Source organism: Prionailurus bengalensis, chromosome C1 (assembly GCF_016509475.1).
Source record: "Prionailurus bengalensis isolate Pbe53 chromosome C1, Fcat_Pben_1.1_paternal_pri, whole genome shotgun sequence".
Lineage (NCBI taxonomy): Eukaryota > Metazoa > Chordata > Mammalia > Carnivora > Felidae > Prionailurus > Prionailurus bengalensis.
Genome location: NC_057345.1, coordinates 55,559,320 through 55,579,509, shown reverse-complemented (window position 1 = coordinate 55,579,509; position 20,190 = coordinate 55,559,320). Strand labels below are relative to the sequence as shown.

Genomic DNA, 20,190 nt, shown 5'->3' with positions numbered 1-20,190 from the left:
GCTTTCCTCTACCCTGCCTAGTTTCTTTGTTGTTTTTTTTTTTTTTTTTTTTAAATTTTTTTTCAACGTTTATTTATTTTGGGGACAGAGAGAGACAGAGCATGAACGGGCGAGGGGCAGAGAGAGAGGGAGACACAGAATTGGAAACAGGCTCCAGGCTCTGAGCCATCAGCCCAGAGCCCGACGCGGGGCTCGAACTCACGGACCGCGAGATCGTGACCTGGCTGAAGTCGGACGCTTAACCGACTGCACCACCCAGGCGCCCCTTCTTTGTTGTTTTAAGAAGAGTTTAAATAGCCTTCTCTGGTGTGATTCAAATGCAAGAAGCAGGAGGTTTGCACTGGTAGCTACTTATTAGGCTTCATCCAAATTGATTCTGGGATTTAGGCGGCACTTTTTTAAATAGGTCTCTGTTGAGAGCCTGCCTGTCTTCAACTCTCCTAAATGCTTTTTCTCCAGCAGCCACTTACTGAGTGCTCACCAAGCCCCAAAGGCAGCGGAGAAGGGAGGGAATGATTAGTGAAGGGTGGTGACAAGAGCCTGCTTCTGTACTTACTTTCCATCTGTTGGCTGGAGTTGGCCTGTGGGTTTGGCCTAATGTAGCCTTTCCAGATAATGACATCATCATCTTCATAACTGCCCAGGCTAGAATTCCTAGAGTCTCTGGGACTCATCTTTGTGATTTTTTTTTTCTTCCATTTTAAAAAGTTGTTATATGATTTGAATACAGTGAAATTCACCCTTTTTAGTTTACAGTTCTGTGAGTTTTGATAAATGGATACAGCAGTCCTGTAACTACCACCACCACATTCAAGATATAAAACAATTGTATTGCCTCTAAAATCTCCCCATGTCCCTTTGCATTGAACCTCTCCCACTACCCTCAGTCTCTGACAAAGATCTGTTTTCATCTGTGTAGTATCCAGATTGTCATGGAAAGGTAGCTTTTGGTCTGACTTCTTTTCACATCAGATACTGCATTTGAGATTCTGTGTTGCACTCTGAGATTCTGTGTTGTTACATGTATCAGTAGTTTGTAACTTTTTATTGCTGAGTATATTCTGTTATGGATATATCACAGTTTTTTATCGATTGACCAACTGAAAGACTGAAAGACATTTGGGTAGTTTCCAATTTTTAACCATTCTGTATTAGCTGTTAAAATACTTGCTTAAAAGTTTGTTTGTGAACGTAAGTTTTCATTTCACTTGGGTAAATACCTAGGAGTGGAATTCCTGGTTTGTCTGGTAAGTGTTATGTTTCATTTCCTAAGAAATTGTCAAACTATTTTCAAAAATGTCTGTAACATTTTGCATATCCCTCAGCCATGTATGATGCACTATGCTGGTTGCTCCACATCCCAGCCCTTGGTATTCTAGACATTCTAATAGATCTGTAGTGGTTTCTCATTGTGGTTTTACGTGCTGTAGTGTGTAGTGATTCATGATGTTGAACATCTTTTCATGTGTTTATTTTCCATCTGTATATATTCTTTGGTAAAGTGGCTGTTCAGATATTTTGCCCATTAAAAAAAATTTTTTTTAACGTTTTACTTATTTTTGAGACAGGGAGAGACAGAGCATGAACAGGGGAGGGTCAGAGAGAGGGAGACACAGAATCTGAAACAGACTCCAGGCTCTGAGCAAGCTGTCAGCACAGAGCCCGATGCGGGGCTTGAACTCACGGACCGCGAGATCATGACCTGAGCCGAAGTCGGCCGCTTAACCGACTGAGCCACCCAGGCGCCCCTGTTTTACCCATTTTTTAAATATTGGGTTGTTTTTTTGTTTTTTGAAGATTTTATTTTTAAGTAATTTCTGCACCCAACATGGGACTTGAACCTGCAACCTTGAGATCAAGAGTCATGAGCTCTACTGACTGAGCCAGCCAGGCACCCTTTGTTTTCTTAAATTTTCAGAGTTCTTTATTTATTATGGATACAAGTCTTTTATCAGATATGTGATGTACAAGTATTACTTCCCAGTCTGTGGCCTGTCTTTTCATTTTTCTAATACACTCTTTTGAAGAAGAAAATTTTTAAGGCTATTTTATCAGTTTTTCTTCTATGAGTTATGCTTTCAGTGTTAGGTATCTAAGAAATCTTTGCCTAACCCCAAGGTTACAAAGATTTTTCCTCTTATGTGTCCGAGAAGTTTTATACTGCTTTCGGTTTTACAATTAGGTATGTAGCTCACTTTTGGATTAATTTTTATATACTGTGTGAGGTCTAGATGAAAAGTTCTTTTTAGTGTGTGTGTGTGTGTGTGTGTGTGTGTGTGTGTGTGTGTTAATATAGATATCCAGTTCTAGTACCTTTTATTGCAAATGTTGTACTTTACCTGTTGAATTGCCTAATTCTTTGTAACACTCTTTTGAAGTTCTTTTATTATCACTATTTTATAAATGAAGAGGCTGAGGCCTACAGAGGTTAAGTAAGTTGAATGTATTCTGAAGTTATGCATTGAGTGTGTCTGTATGTGAGGCATTGTGTTCTAGAGAGACATGGTACATTCCCTTGTAGATCTGCCAAGGTCACATAATTAGTAAGACATGTCACAAGGATTTTAACACAGATGGATTGGATTCCAGAGTCACCAAGTTCTCATTCCTGAATGCATTTACCATTCAGAAAATGACTAAATAATTACAGTGTAGCCTAGTAAACCATATATGTGTCCATCACCATTTTAGATTTTTGGCTATTTGAGGGCAGAAATCACTTGTCTTATTTCCAGTTATGCCAGTATTTATCAGTGTCTGGCCCATAATAAGCATTCAGCTAGTACTAATAACAAAATACTGGCCAGTATTTAAAAAAATTTTTTTTTAAGTTTACTCATTATTGAGAGACAGAGGGAGACAGAGTATGAGCATGGGAGGGACAGAGAGAAGGGGAGACACAGAATCTGAAGTAGGCTCCAAGCTCTGGGCTGTCAGCACAGAGCCCAACGCAGCCCTCGAACTCATGAGCTGTGAGATCATGACCTGAGCCAAAGTCAGACGCTTAACCAACTGAGCCACCCAGGTGCCCGCTGGCCAGTATTTTTTATGTGTACCAGAACTGAGCATTGTCCTAACTATGCATACTTAGTCTCTATAACAGCTCTATGAGATAGATGCTGTGAATATTCCATTTCACAGAGAGGCTAGAAACTTGCCCCATATTACCCACCTGGTAAGTTTTCAATCTATGATTTACCTTCCAGGTCTTCATTCTTAACTATAGTCTATAAATAGTGGATACATGAATGGATTACTTTTATTTTCATATTCCTTCATGATATGCCATACATACTGGTTAAGTCAGCCTCCTTTAGTGTAATAAAACTCATTCTGTAGCTTCTGAGGCCACCCTAGGGTCTGCATAGTCCCTGGGAAGGGACATGGTGAAGCTCAGAGTCTAGCCCCACAGTTATTCCTGGGGATTTTACTCCAGCTACCTCTGCCCAGCACCCGAATCTTCTATTCCCTCATTTTGAATTCCTTTGCTTGTTTCTTTAGAAGGATGAGTTGCTTCTCAATTTCAGACTGCTTCTCCTCCTGTATAATTTCATCTTAGTAGATTCTATTTCGGTTCCAGACTTCTCCTGAAGGACATGAGCTTTTCCTTTGCTTAGGGATTTTCTCACTTGGGGAGAGAGAAGGACATGTTTTGTGTCATCAGTTAGTTGCTGCTGATGTAATATCCACCAGGCTATTTGTAGAGTTATATAACTGGCATTTATGGCACTAGAATAATTTGGACTTTTGAATAGGATCTGGGGAGGTTGGCTAGCCCTTGGTTATATCATAATTCCTGACAGAAGAACACTGAAATGGAATATTGCAAAAAATCTGTGTTCTCTACCAGTACTGCCACTAGCTCTTTATAATTCACCTTTCACAGCTTTAGTTTTCTTGCTCTCAGTTTTTGAAATCAAATTGTCTATCCTGATACTGTCACTAAACTTTTCCACAGTCCTTAGGAACTGTGCCACATGCTCTCGGTAGGCCTGAAGTTATTTCACAGGAGACTTATGACATTTGAAGGAACCTCCTCCAGGTGTGGAAAACATGTAAAATATGTTATCCTTTTAGTTCTGATGGGAGCCTCCACCTACATTTAAAATATTTTTAAGAGGCAGAAAAGAAAAAGGAGTATAGATGTAGGGTAGAAAATGATGGATATGCTTAAGAGCACCTGGGTGGCTACGCTGTTAAGCATCTGACTTCGGGTGAGGTCATGATCTCACGGTTTGTGAATTTGAGTCCAACATTGGGTGAACTCGAGGCCTGCTTCAGGCGAGCAGGAGTCCCCACTTTGGGTAAGCATGAGCCCCACTTCAGGTGAGCCCCGCTTCTCTCTTTCTCTCTCTCTTTCCACCTTCTTCTCTCTCCCTCTCCCCCTCCTGGGATTCTCTCTCTCTTTCTTTGCCCCTCGCTCACTTGTGCCCTGTCTCTCTCTCAAAAAAAAAAAAAAAAAAAAAAAAAAAGATGGATATGCTTAAGTAGTTTGGACTCAGCCCCAAGTTGAGGAATAGTATGAAAGGGAAAAAAATTTTTTGGAACGGGGGAGGGGCATTTCTCTTACATATTTGGAAAGAGCTAACAGTAAACAGTGAGAATAGATAGAAAACAAGTTTTTAGGCTTATATTCCTTTTTACTTTTCCATAACCTTTTTTAGTTCAGAGTCTTAAAAAAAAAAAAAACTCTATGTGGGGCTTCCCTAGAATTCTAATGAAACAAATAATATCTATGTCAAGGCCCATGAGTTCCAAACAACATCACAACAGGATTTAAGAGCCTTTTTTCTAAATTTACTCCTGGGCAAATTCCTAAAACTCCTAGGCAGATGAATTGGTACATCCTGGCCAGACATCGGTGACTAAGGTACTTCTATTTTTAAAGTATGTGCACAGACCAATACTTATCCTCATGTAGAAAGGACATAAACATGCATCTGGAAAGGCAGCAGATAGGGGCTTAATGTTTGTTGAGTGCCTGGTATATGATGCCACCTTTACAGTGCCATCTCGTTTAATCATCTCCCAGTTCACATGATAATGCAATTGAGACTCAGGGAAAATAATTCGTCCAAGGGCACACAGCTGCCATAGTGAGAAGCAGAACTGAGATTCTCACCCTGATTTGACTATAAAAATCTTCCCTATGATTTAGCCATGTGAGGGACATGGGATAAGAGATTAAATGACCCCTCTTTGTTTTGAACATTCCTAAAGCTGCCTTGCTTACCTCCTGCCTTACCACTGATTTGTCTTTATTCTTCTGTCTTCTTTGGCAAGCAGAGTAAGAATCAGAATTCTTGAACCCAGTCTATAAACATGTTAAAGAAAGTGATGACTTGGTGTTTGCAAAGCCATAGATTAATTTTATCTTCATGGAACTTATAATCTAGCTGAGAAGATTTATTTCCTTATTAACAAATGTATGGTAGGTACCTACCAAACTTTGTTTTAGGCAATGGGGGTAGAGCTGTTATCAAAACTGTTTAACACTGTTGCCCTTCGTGGAGTTTTCCTTCTAGTAGAGGAGACAAAAAATGAATGATAATACAGTGAGTAAAATATTTGTTGGTGGTAAATGTTAATAACTGTGATGATAAATAGTAATGGAGAAAAGGCAAGGAAGGGGGATGAGGAGTACTGCAGAGAATAGGGTTACATTTTGTGTCAATACCTAAAAAAGGGAGGGGATGAGCCACATCAGTTTCTGGAGGGAAGAACAAGTAAAAGACCCTGAAGTGGGAGTGTTGCAGTGTGTTCAGGGAACATGGGAGGCCAGTGTGATGGCAGTAGAGTGAATGAGATGAGATGAGCCATACAGGTAGTGGGGTGGAGTGATAGATTGAGGACTACTTTTAAGAGAGAGGAAGACAGAGGGTTTTGATTAAACGAATGACATGATCTGATTTAGTTTTAACAGAATTACTTTGCCCACTATGTTGAGATTAGGTGGAATGAGGAGGGAAAGTATGAAATGATTAACACCAATGCCTTTCATTCATGTAGGAATCATAAGACATTTATAATAACATTTGGTATTTATATGGTCTTAATAACAGCCATGAGGAGACACTTCTGCACATTCTCATGGGAGCTTTCAGCAGCTGTCATCACACAAGTGTCACAGAGTAGCTGTTTAGACTGGTACCTCTCACAAAGGCTATGGTTGTCTGCCTGGAGACTTAATAGAAGAAAAGACAGTTAGGTAAGACCTTGAACTGTAGGTAGGATTTGGAGAGATGGAAAACAGAAGTATAAGTATTCCAGCCATTGAGTGCTGCATGAGCAAAACAAAGGCATGGAGCTGGAAATGCAGATGTTGGATGGGAGACTGGGAGGGTGGGCAGTAGGTACTCCATAAGAGGGATTTCACAAGGGTACTACTGGAAAAGTGGGCCAGCACTTGAGTGAGTGAGGAAGGAGGAATACCCAGCTTGGGAGATACTGTGAGAGTTACTACTGACCCACAGATAATAGGGGTTTGCTTACTCAATACAGTTAAGTCCTCTTTGGGATGACCAAAGACAAAGAGGCCTTATTATATGTAGGACTCCTTGATTTTCTGGGTGAACGGGTGTGCAGCCATGAAGATGAGGAAAAGCAGCAACTGGCAAAATCTGGTTCTTCTTTTTGGCAGTATTCGCTCCTGGTGTGCCTTGACATTTTGACTTTTATCCCTATTGGGTGTCTATTGTGTCCCAATGAGTGTTTTGAAATGATCTATTGTCCTGTTACATAATTTAAGTATAGAATTTAAATTATATAATTAACATGTAATTTTAGATAGCTTATTGTTACATAAATTATATAATTAAATTCTCACTTCAATCCTGTAAGAGTGGTATTCTGATCACCATTTCACAGATGGGCTCATTTCACAGAGCTGAGGCTCTGAGAGTTTAAGTAACTTGTCCCACAATCACAGAGCTTTGTAACATTTATTCATTTTTGAGAGACAGAGCATGAGCGGCGAAGGGGCAGAGAGAGAGGGAGACACAGAATCTGAAGCAGGCTCCAGGCTCTGAGCTGTCAGTACAGAGCCTGATGCAGGGCTTGAATTTACAACCTGCGAGATCATGACCTGAGCCGAAGTCAGATGCTTAACCGACTGAGCCACCCAGGCACCCCATTACAGAGCTTTGTAAATGTCATAGTCAACAATTATGTGGTTTTTATTCAATCCTGTGTCACCTCTGTGCTTCTCTCTGTTCAGATTGGAAAGCTCTGGAAGGTGATATATATACAGAGGCAACACAGCTCTGCTTTACTTGGCTGGTGAGAAAGATGAAAAAGGGCTCCCAGGAGCTGCTATGTGGGGAGTTGACATGGGTGTAGGAAGAATATACCCAGAGGTCCAGTTTCAATTATTTGGCAGGAATTACTATATGTTAGGAAATGTCAGTAAAAATCAAACTGCCTTGGCTCATAGGCTTGGGTATAAATTGACCTATTTTACATGTGGAATACAGAAGGCAGCATCTAGTCTGGGAGGCAGAGCTACATGGCTAAACACATGAGCAGATATGTCAGCCACAAAGGGAGATGGACATAGTCTGGACCTTAGGACTCTTGCTCTCTGGCCATGGAGTTGCTATATGGAAGGCATTTTTAGCATATATTTGTAGAGTGGATATCTAATTGTCTCAGGCTAGTAAGTATGTCTGGAGCTGTAAGTCTAGAAGAGATAGATTGTGTTTGTATGGCTTTGGAAGATCAGAAGTGGCCAGAGCAGAGGTGGCACTGTTCAGCACTTTTCCAGCCAGTCTTGCAGTATTCTAACTAGACCCTGTCTGTAGTGCATTGGAGCCTTGTCTTTTTCTTCTGTTTATCTCCTGGCTCTGTCACAGCATGTTGAGTGAATTAATGGTAGTGCTGTGATCTGAATATTAGGCAAGTGGAAGATTGCTTGAGATTTAAAAAAGTGAATCTTTAGGATGGTCAAATATATAAATAACAAATCCAGAGTATCAGAGGTCGTCATATTTAATGTGAATATTTATGGAGCCAATAGATTGAGAAGTTTTTTGTGTAAAGTATTAGAAGATACTAATTCCAAACCATTTGGTAGTGATGTATCAAGATTCATATAGATTCACATCTGGCCTGTTTCCCTTTCTTTTTTCACCATCCTCTTCTTCCCCTCCTCCCAGCTTCCCCGCATTCCCAAAGTGCATCTCCCCTCTGAGTCTAGGAGTAGCAGAGCTGACAGGGAAAGAGCGAGTAGGGAATATATATTTTCTGATTGTTTACCATGTGCCAAGATTAGGGCCTGATTCTTTATGCAAGTTATCTCACTTTATCTGCAAACAAGCCTAGAGAGATAGTATTACTCTTATTAATACAGAAATAGAATCTCAGATAAATTAATAAATTTGCCAAGGGGCACAAAGCTGGCAGTATATTCAAGATTTGAACCAAGACCTAACTCCACAAAGTCCATGTCTTTTCATTACACTAACTATGCTAGGGATATAGGGTCCAGGCCTCATCCTTACGGTGATTCCATAGTATTCCAGGGTATTCTTTGTCTTCTTCAATCCTACACTGCTCCATTACTTCCATCCAGGTGAAATCAGCTTAATATAAAAATCAAATTGTGGGAGGGGGGATGGGCTAAATGAGTAAGGGGCATTAAGGAATCTACTGAAATCATTGCTTCACTATATACTGACTAATTTGGATGTAAATTTTAAAAAATAAAAAATGAAGTTAAATCAATGAATCAATCAATCAATCAACTTGTAGTATAAAAAGAAAAAAAAGGAAAAAAAGATTGTCTTGACAGGAAAAATAAAGAAAGCATTGTTATATTGAGGTTGTCCTGGGAGGGGGAACCCAGATGACAGGATGTTGTGAGTTCAGATGGGGCTGGAGGCTGAGGGAAATTGCCTGTCATGTAGATGTGCATGTGAACCTCAGAGAATTTTAGCTTCAGTCAGGAAGGCTATAGTAAGCCATCTCCGTGGGTCCTAGCCCAGCTACCAAGGAAATCATCTACTTGATGCACTAGAAAACCTGAAACGTTTCTAGAAGAGTCTGAGAGATCAAACTCTTAAAAAAAAAAAAAAAAAAAAAAAAAAAAAGGAAAGAAAGAAAAGAAATGGAAAAACTACTAGATGAAGGAAAAGATGAAGCTCTATGAAACTGGCACAAAGATTGGGTTCGTGAGGGTCTGGAGTTTCTTTGGGCCATCACAGATACTCAGTTAAGCAGTTATTTACTGTATTGCTACAAAGTGTCAGGCCTGTGCAAGGGACTTTGTAGAGCTCAGAGTAAGGCTTTGGAAATATATAGGCTTATGGGAACAAAATAAGGACTGGTATCTCTTCTATCAAGTGGAGTAGGGGCCATAAGGGAGGAAGCTGTTTCAGTGGAGAAAATCAGAGGGATATGGGTTTTATTCTGGTCCATTATTAGGATGCTTTGTGACCCTCAGCAAGTTATCTTATGACTCTGGAACTCAGTTTCTTCATCTGTAAAATGAACATCTTGCCAGGGATATTGTACTTTGTAGAAATATTGCCATGGCAGATGTATGTTAAATGTTTGACATGGAATAGACTTTAGTAAATGGTCACAATTTGATGATTAAGTGCTGTGACTGCCTGATCTTCCTTTCTTACTTGTAGGGAGCTATCTAGGCATTTCTCACCCTGCTGCAACTGGTATGGTGCTGGAACCCCAGAGCCCAGAGGAGAATAGAACTAATTTCAAATTAGTGGCAAGTTCATGAATCAAGGGGTCAGGCAAAAGATGGGGGCCCCAACCCAGGACAGGCATGTCTGAAATCAGAGTCTAGGCCAGGCTGCCAGCTGGAGACCCAAAAGAGTCACAGGTGTCAGGCTTAGCAGAAGAACACATCAGAACAGTCTCTTGACATGCTCCTGAGCTCCTCTGGCTTACTTTCACTTAGTGACTGGGGCAGGAAGCTGTGTATCCCATGTGGGTTTGAAGTCCCTGCAGAGAATAGACAAGTATAATCAGTGTCCCTCATGTGCGAACCCTCGGTGGTCGGTGTGGTGGACAAGTGAGGGGTATGAGAAACCAACTCATGTCAAGGGCTCAGATGATAGGTTCTCCACTGTGAACTTGATTCTAGTCAGAAAGCAGGTCTGTGAATCCCCCAGGATCTGCATGTTTACTTAAAAATTGGGATGTTTTTCATTCTTACTAAAAATTACATTTCTTTGTTTTGAATAATTATTTTTGAAAATCCAGGAAATAGAAATAAAAAAGAAATCACCTCTGAGCTCACTCACCATCTTTCTAGACTTTTTTCTGATGCATATCGATGTACATATTCATGTTTATGTAAATAAAATGGGATTAGGCAATATTTAATGTTTTGTGAGATTATTTTTTCATTTAAGATGTCATTGCCTGTTTTCATATTATATGATTTTATGAGATACATAATATTCTATTGTGTGGATTTATATAATTCCCCCTTGGGACATTTACCCTTTATCTAATTTTTTGCTGTTATGAATTTTGTGGTAAACACTTTCTTGATAAGTCTCTGAAGATGTACACAATTCTTCCATGGAGTAGGTTGCTAGGTCAAAAGGATAAGCAGAATTCTAAGGTTTATGATTTCAACAAATTGCATTCCAGAAAGGTGGTGTAAAATTGGCACTCCTGTTGGCAGGTGTGTGCAAGCATTCATTTCCCCAGTGGATAATGCCATGAGGGAGCATCTCTTACTTGGTAGATGAAGATTCCATATTATCTGTTGTAATTTTACGTGCTGTTGATCTGTGAAGGTAGCTTCCACCCCCGTACCAGTCTCCCTTCCATGTGTCGTTCCTTCATTCCTCCCTGATGGTGGTTTTCTTTTTTGCAGCATTGCTGGGAGCCTGGTGTATTCCTACATCACTTTCTCTGAGGAACAGCTGAGCAAGCAGTCAGAGGCCAGTAACAAGCTGGACATTAAGGGGAAAGGAGCAGTATGACCCAGAGGATCGCTTCCACTACTTAGGCCCAAGCTTTTGATCAACTGAGAACACTGGCATTTCTTACACAGACACTCAGGTGTCTTGATTACAGAGAAAATACCATTCCTTTGCACTTGTACAATCTGAGGATTGATTGCTGCCTTTTAAAATTTTATGAGAGAAGCTTATAATTGACTCTATTTTAAATATGCCATTGGAATTAATTTATATCAAACTGGAAAATGTACCGGGCTTTTTAATTTATTTCTTTTATGCTGACAATGAACCATCAGTGTTTTGAAAATATTTTATTCCATAGTTTGATATCCAGGTATCCCTTAGAGCTGCATCTATAAAGTGCTCCAACTGGAGCCTCCGCATTGAAATTGTTGCTGCATATTGAGGTAGCTCAGTCTTCCTTCTACTGGAAATGCAGCCAAGTATCTAAAGTTTCTCCTTTTAGAATTTTATTTCTTAAGGATTTTTCTTCATAAGGATATTATCCCTGCATTTGCTAAAGATGACAACTTTGGCACTAAAAAACTACATGTGCCTTGAGGTTGTATTGGTTTCCATGTTGGCTCCCCTGGGAATTCATGGAATGAGCAGAGTGCATTCCTTGAAATTATGCTATTCCCTTTTTGTTGTGTAAGATAGGGATGATGAAGGGATAGAGGAAGGAGGCCATCTGTATGATTCATTCATTCAGCTCAAATGTACTTGGTATGCAATATGTACCTGGCATTATGCTAAGTGCTGGGGGTGCACAGATGTTTTTGGAGGTAGTTGAATGATCTCACTCTTGCTATCATGACTGAGGGTTAAGAGAGAAAACTTAACTTTATGATCCATCCAGAAGATGCTGCGACTCTGAACAAGTCACAGAAACTTTCTTCAGCTCTTAGAAACTGCGAATCTGTAAACGGGGTTAGAAGTACCTGCCTCTACCCACCCCACAATGGTTTGCTGCCATATGCTACAGTGTGAGATGACATGTATATGAAGAGCGGCATATTGTTTATTTATTTTTAAAAAAATTTTATTATTTTTTTAAACTCTGTACCCAACGTGGGCTTCAACTCGTGACCCCAAGATCACGGGTCATATATATGAAGAGCAGCTATATTTTGTTGCAAACCATGCAGCTCAGCCTTCCTTCTCTGAGTGAGAATGGCAGGCAGGCAAGGTGGATGCTGTCTTTTTCCTGTGCTTCCCTCCTCTGGGTTTGGTTGCTACTCTGTTTACTCCTCTTTGAATTAATACAAGTAGGTCTTATATTTCTGAATGTATTGGTTTGAGGGGAAAGCCTTTTTAGAGGTTTCTGCATTGTCAAGGCGTAGTCTTTGTTCAGCGTGTTGCTGTTACAGCCATCACCATCCTTTCTCCTTAAATGGCGTGAGCATACCTGTGTCTTTGCATACTGTCACCTATATCCTGTGTCCCTTGGCTTACCTTATGAGCACGTCAGCTTCTCTTGAGACCTTTGCTGCATCCTGGGAGAGCAGCTGTGAATAGGCACTGCCTAAATTGCCTCTTTGAGCAGGCAGGGGATTCACTCACACAGCCCTGTGATTTGGTGCAGAGACATCCACCGACTTTGCGTATGAGTGTCTGCACAGGCCAGTTGTGCAGTCAGTGTGCAAGAGGCTGGGTGCTTTTGCACTGGTGCACACTAACTTCTCTTTCATTAGGTTTGGAATCCATAGGGCTCTACTGATCTAAACAGTTGGTATTTGGGTGGCTTAACAGGAGGCCTGGAAGGTTTTGATTTCTTTTTATTTTTTAAAAAATTACATTGAGGTCATTTTCATATTCATGTGTTTCTTTTATTTGGGTTTGTTTTTTACTAAAGCCTGATCAGTGGTATTGGGTCCCTAGAATTAACCTCACGGCCAACTTCCAGGCCAAAAGCTCACTTTTTTCCAGGATCATCTGATCTGAGAAAATTCCACTGGGAGCATAGGATATTATCTTGTGTAAGATGATTTTTATTGTCTTTGTTTTATCAACGAGAAGACTCCGAGAGGGTAAGTGACTTGTTAATAAGTAAAAATTCATGTTTCTTCCATTGAGCCATGCTGCCATTTTCCTCTGAGGAAGTGAGGAAATGGAGATGGCTGGCTGAGTCAGCCAAGGAGGCAAGTGTTTGTTTGAATTTGGAGCCTAAGAGGAATAGGCTTTGCAAATTAGGGGCAGTGATGTGTCACTCTACATGCCAGAGCTTGTGTCTACCTTCCAGGCTGGGCTCGGTTGATAGATGTGGCCTGCCACTGCCTGGTTTTGGCTGGGCACAGTGGAAAGGCCTTGTGAGAGCTAATTTTATTGGTTCTCTTTCTTCTTCTGTCAAGTCACATGTAGGGAACTTTGATATTAGAAATCATTTGTGTTGTAGAATTTCCCGTCATGAAAGGCCTTTGGCTGTGTCTGTAGCTGTTGTGCTAGAATTCCAGCAAGGGTTGAACTGCTTCTTGGGGGTCAGGTTCCTTGAAGATCTGTCATCACTCCAGGTTTGAGAATATCATGTGTAATTACAGCCTCACTACATGCACATGACCTTAGGGCCCTCCACCTGTGCCGAACCTTCTGGCCAGACACAGTACAGCAAGTCGCAGCTTCTGCCCTGTCAATGTTCTGATTCCCTCTTTGACTACCACCAACATGTCAAGATAAGAGAAAGTAGCCTGGGGAAGTTGGAGACTGAATAGACTGGCCAGCCGTTTTGGAGTTTTTCAGTTATGTGCAGACTTGGGTATAGTGCACTAGAGATTTACCTGGTATTCTCACATCACCCAGAGTGTCTGGATTTTGCCCCAAGGTTGATATCTTACAAGGCAAAAATTCTATGACCTATTAACTACCTCCTGGGAGAAAGAGAGGCAACTTTAGAGTTAAATCCTTGATTTTCCCTTTGAGACAGATGAGCTGTGATGAGTTTTGAAAACCCAATTCTGTATGACTAGGGGCTCCTCTTCTTGAGGTAATGACAGCAGGGTCCTTTGTGGCCCATCTGCTTTTAGTCGGTGTCAGATTGATTGTGGTCTGGTTGACCCGACTGCATGTGGCCAACGTGTCAGGTGACTTTTAATTGCTTCATCTGGCTCTTGACTTTATAAGTCATTTGTAGGATCCAGTGTGGACATAGGCTTAAAATACCATGCATCTGCAAGTTTTCTGTAGTCCTGTTGTATCAAGAATCCATGGAAAGTTCAGGTCAGTAAAGCTGATACAGATTCTTCACCGAAAGAATAGTAGAGTTTCATATTTGACTGGTTTGGAATAGTGCCTAGGATTTTGGGCCTGCTTTCGTTTTTATGGTTTCATCAGTGAGCAGAGATTTTTTGAGCATCTTTCTTATGCCAGGGCATTATGCCAAGCTCTGGGGAAACCACCCTGAACAGGACATAGTTCTTGCTCTCAAGAATGTATAATTCTTGAGCCAGACCCATAGTGAAAGGAGATGAAAGCAGTCAGTGATTTGTAAGTTAAGAGCTGCCTGCAGTTACCACCACGGATTCGGGTGTCCCACCCACCCATGAGCTGAAGCATTTTTTTTAATCTAAAAGGACTTTACAACTCAAACTACTAGCTCTGCGATAAGTGCCAGGCCATTAGAATTCGTGAATGGCCTGGGTTCCTCCTCCCTCTGCTTCGCATATTGTTTCTTGCCCATAACTGTGTACTATAGGAGGTACCCCTTATCCGCGGTTTCCGTTTCTTCAGTTTCAGTCATCTGTGGCCAAGGAAGGTCTGGAAGCACGGGATCATCCTCCTGACAAATCTTCAGAAGGTCAGTAGTAGCCGAATGCTAGTCACGATGCCGCATCATTCCCCTCCACCTCCTCAGTAGGCATCGGATCACCTCACACTGTCACGAGGGCGAGCGCGGTACCATAAGATACTTTGAGAGCGGCCACTTTTACATAACTTTTATTACAGTATATTACCATTTTTCCATTTTATTATTAGTTGTTAATCTCCTACTGTGCCTAATTTATAAATTAAACTTTATCATAGGTATGTATGTGTAGGAAAAAACGTGTAGGGTTCTGTACTATCTGTGGTTTCAGGCATCCACTAGGGGTCTTTCTTGGAACGTATCCCCTGTGAATAAGGGGGTACCTCTGTATTGGTTCCTCCTTATGAACAAGGCTATAATTGATTTTTCCCTCCTTGAGGGAAAAATGGTAATATTCACAGTAAGTGAGACAATGGATGCGAAACCACTGAGCACAATGCCCTAGTACGTGTTAGGCACTCAGCAAGTGTTATTACTGTCACTATTTCATGGTGAGGCTGGAAGCAAACTAGATTCTTAATCTGTGCTCCTTAAATGCTGGAGGCCTGGGCAATGTGTGTATTTCTTGAAAAATGTGACCCTTTATTTCATTGCCTCTAGAGCGCTTAAATAACAGTAGTCTTCCTTTTTTAAATACTTACTGGATATAATTATGGCCGTTATGTGATGCCACATGTGATGTGATTCCACCTGTTTTTAAAAAGGAACAAAATTACTTCTATTTTGATGGTGAATTTCAAAACAGAAAAAAATATTTTTATCTTCACCTCAGAATGGTGATTCAGTTAAAACTTTCCCAATTGCTCCTCTGCAGGCCAGACCTGCCTTCTTCCTTGCTCCACGCTGCCTGTGCATCCACGTTTATCTCAGTTGTTGGTGCTTATAGATCTTTGGCATCATCACCTGTCTTCTAGCTCTTACCTTTAAAGGGGTGCCACTTCGTGACGGGATGAAAAGATATTCAATGGTGGGTTTTTTTAAGCTTTCTTTTTTGAGTTACTTTAAAAAAAAGAAATCTACTGGTTAGATTTATTGTCTCACAAAAATGTTTTTAGAGATTATTTTGTTCATAAGTGTTTCTTTCTCATGCTGATGATCAACTGATTTTTTGTCTATAAATGTTGGCCTATCATAGTATTTTTTTCAATACAGATCCTATTTACCAAATGACCATTTTAGTGGTTTTAAAAGGTACTAAGGATTGAGATGTGTAAATCAGGTGACCTAAACATGAAAATTATGTGCCTAAATATTTTTGTAAAGGTGTCAAATAAATACTTTTTCCTGAACACATGTATTAAAATTCCTTTCTAAGTGCAAAGAGCCATTAAGTCTGCCCACATTCAAGAGGATGGCATCCAGTTAGTTGATTGAAACCTAGTAATAAAATAGTTTGCCATTGTGGTATATAATAGAAATCTATATTTGGTCTTTGTCCCTGTTCCTCCTGGCACATAGCTTCCAAGACTCTTGTACTTTATAAGTGCTATAAGAGTATCTTTTTTTGTTATATTTAGTTTTGTTCCAAGTTGTTGAAATAGTTCGGTAGCCATAAAGATGAAATGAGTATCTTTTATTTTTCATAATGAGCCTTTTAACCAACTGCACCTGACTTTGTTAAGGACGGGTGGGGGCTGGTTGTGGGGGGAACCAACCATGGCAGTTTGGGTTGTGAGCTTTCAGGCTCCTTGCCCCACCTGCCTAGGTGAAGAGGAGAGGGACTGGAGGTTAAATCAATTGCCAATGTCCAGTGATTTAATCATGTCAACATAGTGAAGGCTCCATAAAAATCCCTGAACTACGAGGTTTGGACAGCTTCCAGGTTGCTGAATGCATGGAGGTGCTGGGAGGGTGGTGCGTCTGGAGGGGACAGGGGTGGCCCACACCCTTGCCACACACCTCGCCCTATGTATGCCTCTCTTCCATCTGGCTGTTCCTGAGTTACGTCCTTTTGTAGGAAACCAGTAGTTTAGTAAATAAACTGTTTTCCTGAGTTCTGTGAACAACTCTAACAAAGTATTCAAACCTGAGGGGGAGGTCCTGGGAACCTTGATTTATAGCTGATTGGTCAGACATAAAGGTTAACAACATGGACTTGTGATTTGCTTTGGAAAGGGGTGGGGGAGGTGACCGACGTATGGGACCGAGCCTGGGAGTCTTGTGGGGCTGCCAGCTCCAGAGCGAGTCAGAACTGGGTGGTAGTTAACCCAACTAGTGTTGCAGATTTGTTTGGTAAATAGTGAGTAGAGTATTGAGAGAAAACACAGGAAAAATTTTTGCTTTATAGCCACCCAAGTATTTTGTACGACTCACACATATGATTAAATATCTGTCTCTGGCACAGTTGTGGTAATTTCAAAAGAAAGAAATGCTAATCTTTCTACTTTTAAAATATTTCATCTGCTTAGTCAGGAGTCTAAGCCTCTGAATAGCTTTACTGGGACATAACCCCAAAATAAAATATGCTCATCAAGAGAGGCATTTTGGTACAGGCAAGCTCAACTGAATTACGAGTACATGAAGGCTTTAAAAAAGATTGTGGCAAAATACCTATAGCATGAAATTTACCATCTTAACCATTTTTAAGTGTACAGTTCAGTAGTATTAAGTCTATTCACATTGTTGTGCAACCAGTCTCCTGAGTTTTTCATCTTGAAAAACTGAAATCCATGCCCATTAAACAGTTCCCCATTTCCCCCTTTGTTCCGGCCCTGGGAAACCACCATTCTACTTTCTGTCCATGAATTTGGCTACTGTAGAACACCTCATATAAGTGAAATCATACAGTATTTATTTGTCTTTTTGCTACTGGCTCATTTCACATAACATAATGTCCTTGAGGTCCATTCATATTGTAGCATGTTGTCATAGTTTCTTTCCTTTTTAAGGCTGAATAATATTCTATTGTGTGTATATAGCACATTTTATTTATCCATTCATCCATTGATGGACATTGGGTTGCTTCCACTCTTGGCATTGTAAATAATACTGCAAAAAGTGGGTGTCTTAATCAGTTTTGACTGCTCCAAAAAATGACTGTAGTGGGGCGCCTGGGTGGCACAGTCGGTTAAGTGTCCGACCTCAGCCAGGTCACGATCTCGCGGTCCGTGAGTTCGAGCCCCGCGTCGGGCTCTGGGCTGATGGCTCAGAGCCTGGAGCCTGTTTCCGATTCTGTGTCTCCCTCTCTCTCTGCCCCTCCCCCGTTCATGCTCTGTCTCTCTCTGTCCCCAAGATAAATACACGTTGAAAAAAAAAATTAAAAAAAAAATGACTGTAGAATGAGTGGCTTAAACAACAAACATATATTCTCACCTTGGAGAAGAAGCTGGAAAGTTCAAGATCAAAGTGCTTGCAGATCTTGCGTCTGGTAAGAGCCTGCTTCCTGGTTTGTGGAATGTCCATCTTCTCTTATCCTCACATGGTGGAGAGCAGAGAGGAAGCTTTGTTTTGCCTCTTCTTTTTTTTTTTTTTTTTAAATTTTTTTTTTCAACGTTTTTATTTATTTTTGGGACAGAGAGAGACAGAGCATGAACGGGGGAGGGGCAGAGAGAGAGGGAGACACAGAATTGGAAACTGGCTCCAGGCTCCGAGCCATCAGCCCAGAGCCTGACACGGGGCTCGAACTCACGGACCACGAGATCGTGACCTGGCTGAAGTCGGACACTTAACTGACTGCGCCACCCAGGCGCCCCTGTCTTGCCTTTTCTTGTAGGGCACTAATCCTATCGTGAGGGCTCCACCCTTACGACCTAATTACTTCCTGAAAGCCCCATCTCCAAATATCATCACGTTGGGGATTAGGGTTTTAACATAAGATTTTCATTCAGATTCTGTGTCTCCCTCTCTCTCTGCCCCTCCCCTGTTCATGCTCTGTCTCTCTCTGTCTCAAAAATAAATAAACGTTAAAAAAAATTAATTAAAAAAAAAGGGGGGCGCCTGGGTGGCTTGGTCGGTTAAGCGTCCGACTTTGGCTCAGGTCATGATCTCACGGTCCATGAGTTCGAGCCCCGCATCAGGCTTTGTGCTGACAGCTCAGAGCCTGGAGCCTGCTTCAGATTCTGTGTCTCCCTCTCTCTCTGCCCCTCCCTTGTTCATGCTCTGTCTCTCTCTGTCCCAAAAATAAACGTTAAAAAAAATTAAAAAAAGATTTTGGGGTAACACAGAATCTACAGTGATGTGTGCAAATATGTTTTCTTTTGAAATTACTGGGTCATACAGTAATTCTATTGTTGTTGTTATTTTTTTGAGGAACTCCCATACTGTTTTCTGTTGTGGTTGCACATTTTACATTCCAACCAGTGTGCACAAGGGTCCCAATTTCTTCACATCCTTGGTAATGTTTACTTTGTTTTACTGAAAGTAGCCAGCCTAGTGTTTGTGAGGTGATCATATTGTGGTTTTGATTTGTATTTTCCTAATGATTAGTGGTGTTGAGTATCTTTTCATATGCGTGTTGGCCATTTATATGCAATTTTTTTTGGAGAAATGTCTACTCAAGTCCATTTTTTTAATTGGACTTTTTGTTGATTTGTCATTCTTTGTATATTCTAATTTCAACCCTTTATAAAATATATTATTTGCAAATATTTTCTTCTCCGTAGGTTGCCTTTCATTCTTGTTGTATCCTTTGATGCAGTTTTAAATTTTGATGTAGTGCAGTTCATCTATTTTTACTTCTGTTGACTGTGCTTTGTCCATTGTCATGAAGCTTTTCCCCTATGTTTTTTTCTTCAAGGAGTTTTGTAAAATTACATCGTGCATTTAAGTCTTATATCCATTTTTAGTTTTTGTATGTGGTAGAAAGTCAGGGTTTAATTCCATTCTTTTGCATGTTAGTATTTAGTTTTATTGACACCATTTGTTGAAGAGACTGCCCTTAAGGCAGGTTTTAAAAATCCTCTTAGAATTTGACAAATTTGTGAGTTATATGCTCTTTCATTCAGCCCCTTGCTGGTTTCTTGTCTCAATGTGGCTTCCCTGCACAGGGCTGTCATTATCGGAGACCACCACAGAAGAGGCACTGCTGACAGGAGCAAAGCACAGGGCTGGTGCCTTCATGTATCCATAGCAGGTGAGCAGTTACTGGTTACTCCCAGGACTTCCCTACAGCTCTCATCGCATCAACCGTTCATCCCTCCATCAAGCTAGACCGAGCTCACTGGGGCTGGCACCCAGGCCCCCAGCAGAGGCCTGACACAACCATATTTAACAGATGAAGCCGAGTGAAGTAAATCGTTCCGTGTGGTTGTGAAACCCACATTCAGACCCCGGTCAGCTGGACTCAGGAGACTTTTGCTCTTCACCACGTTAGGTTCTTGTCTCGCTTTGTCTGCTTGTGATAGACTTGGTGGTACCAAGCTCATCATCACTATATTCCTGTCAAATGCCATTCTTCTTCCAGAATTCATACACCATGGATTTGAAGCTTAGGCATGAGCCGGTAGCTGTTTAAATCTG

At 40.9% G+C, this 20,190-nt stretch overlaps 1 protein-coding gene across 1 annotated transcript in view; it reads left to right on the top strand.

Annotated features, from left to right (window-relative positions):
- Window positions 1-16,022, top strand: part of SLC35D1 (solute carrier family 35 member D1) — a 51,084-nt gene extending 35,062 nt beyond the window's left edge. The window contains exon 12 of the mRNA XM_043575219.1: window positions 10,847-16,022. Coding sequence (XP_043431154.1) covers window positions 10,847-10,955 — 109 coding nt within the window. The 3' untranslated portion in view covers window positions 10,956-16,022. The remainder of the gene's footprint in view (window positions 1-10,846) is intronic.
- Window positions 16,023-20,190: the final 4,168 nt, after the last annotated feature.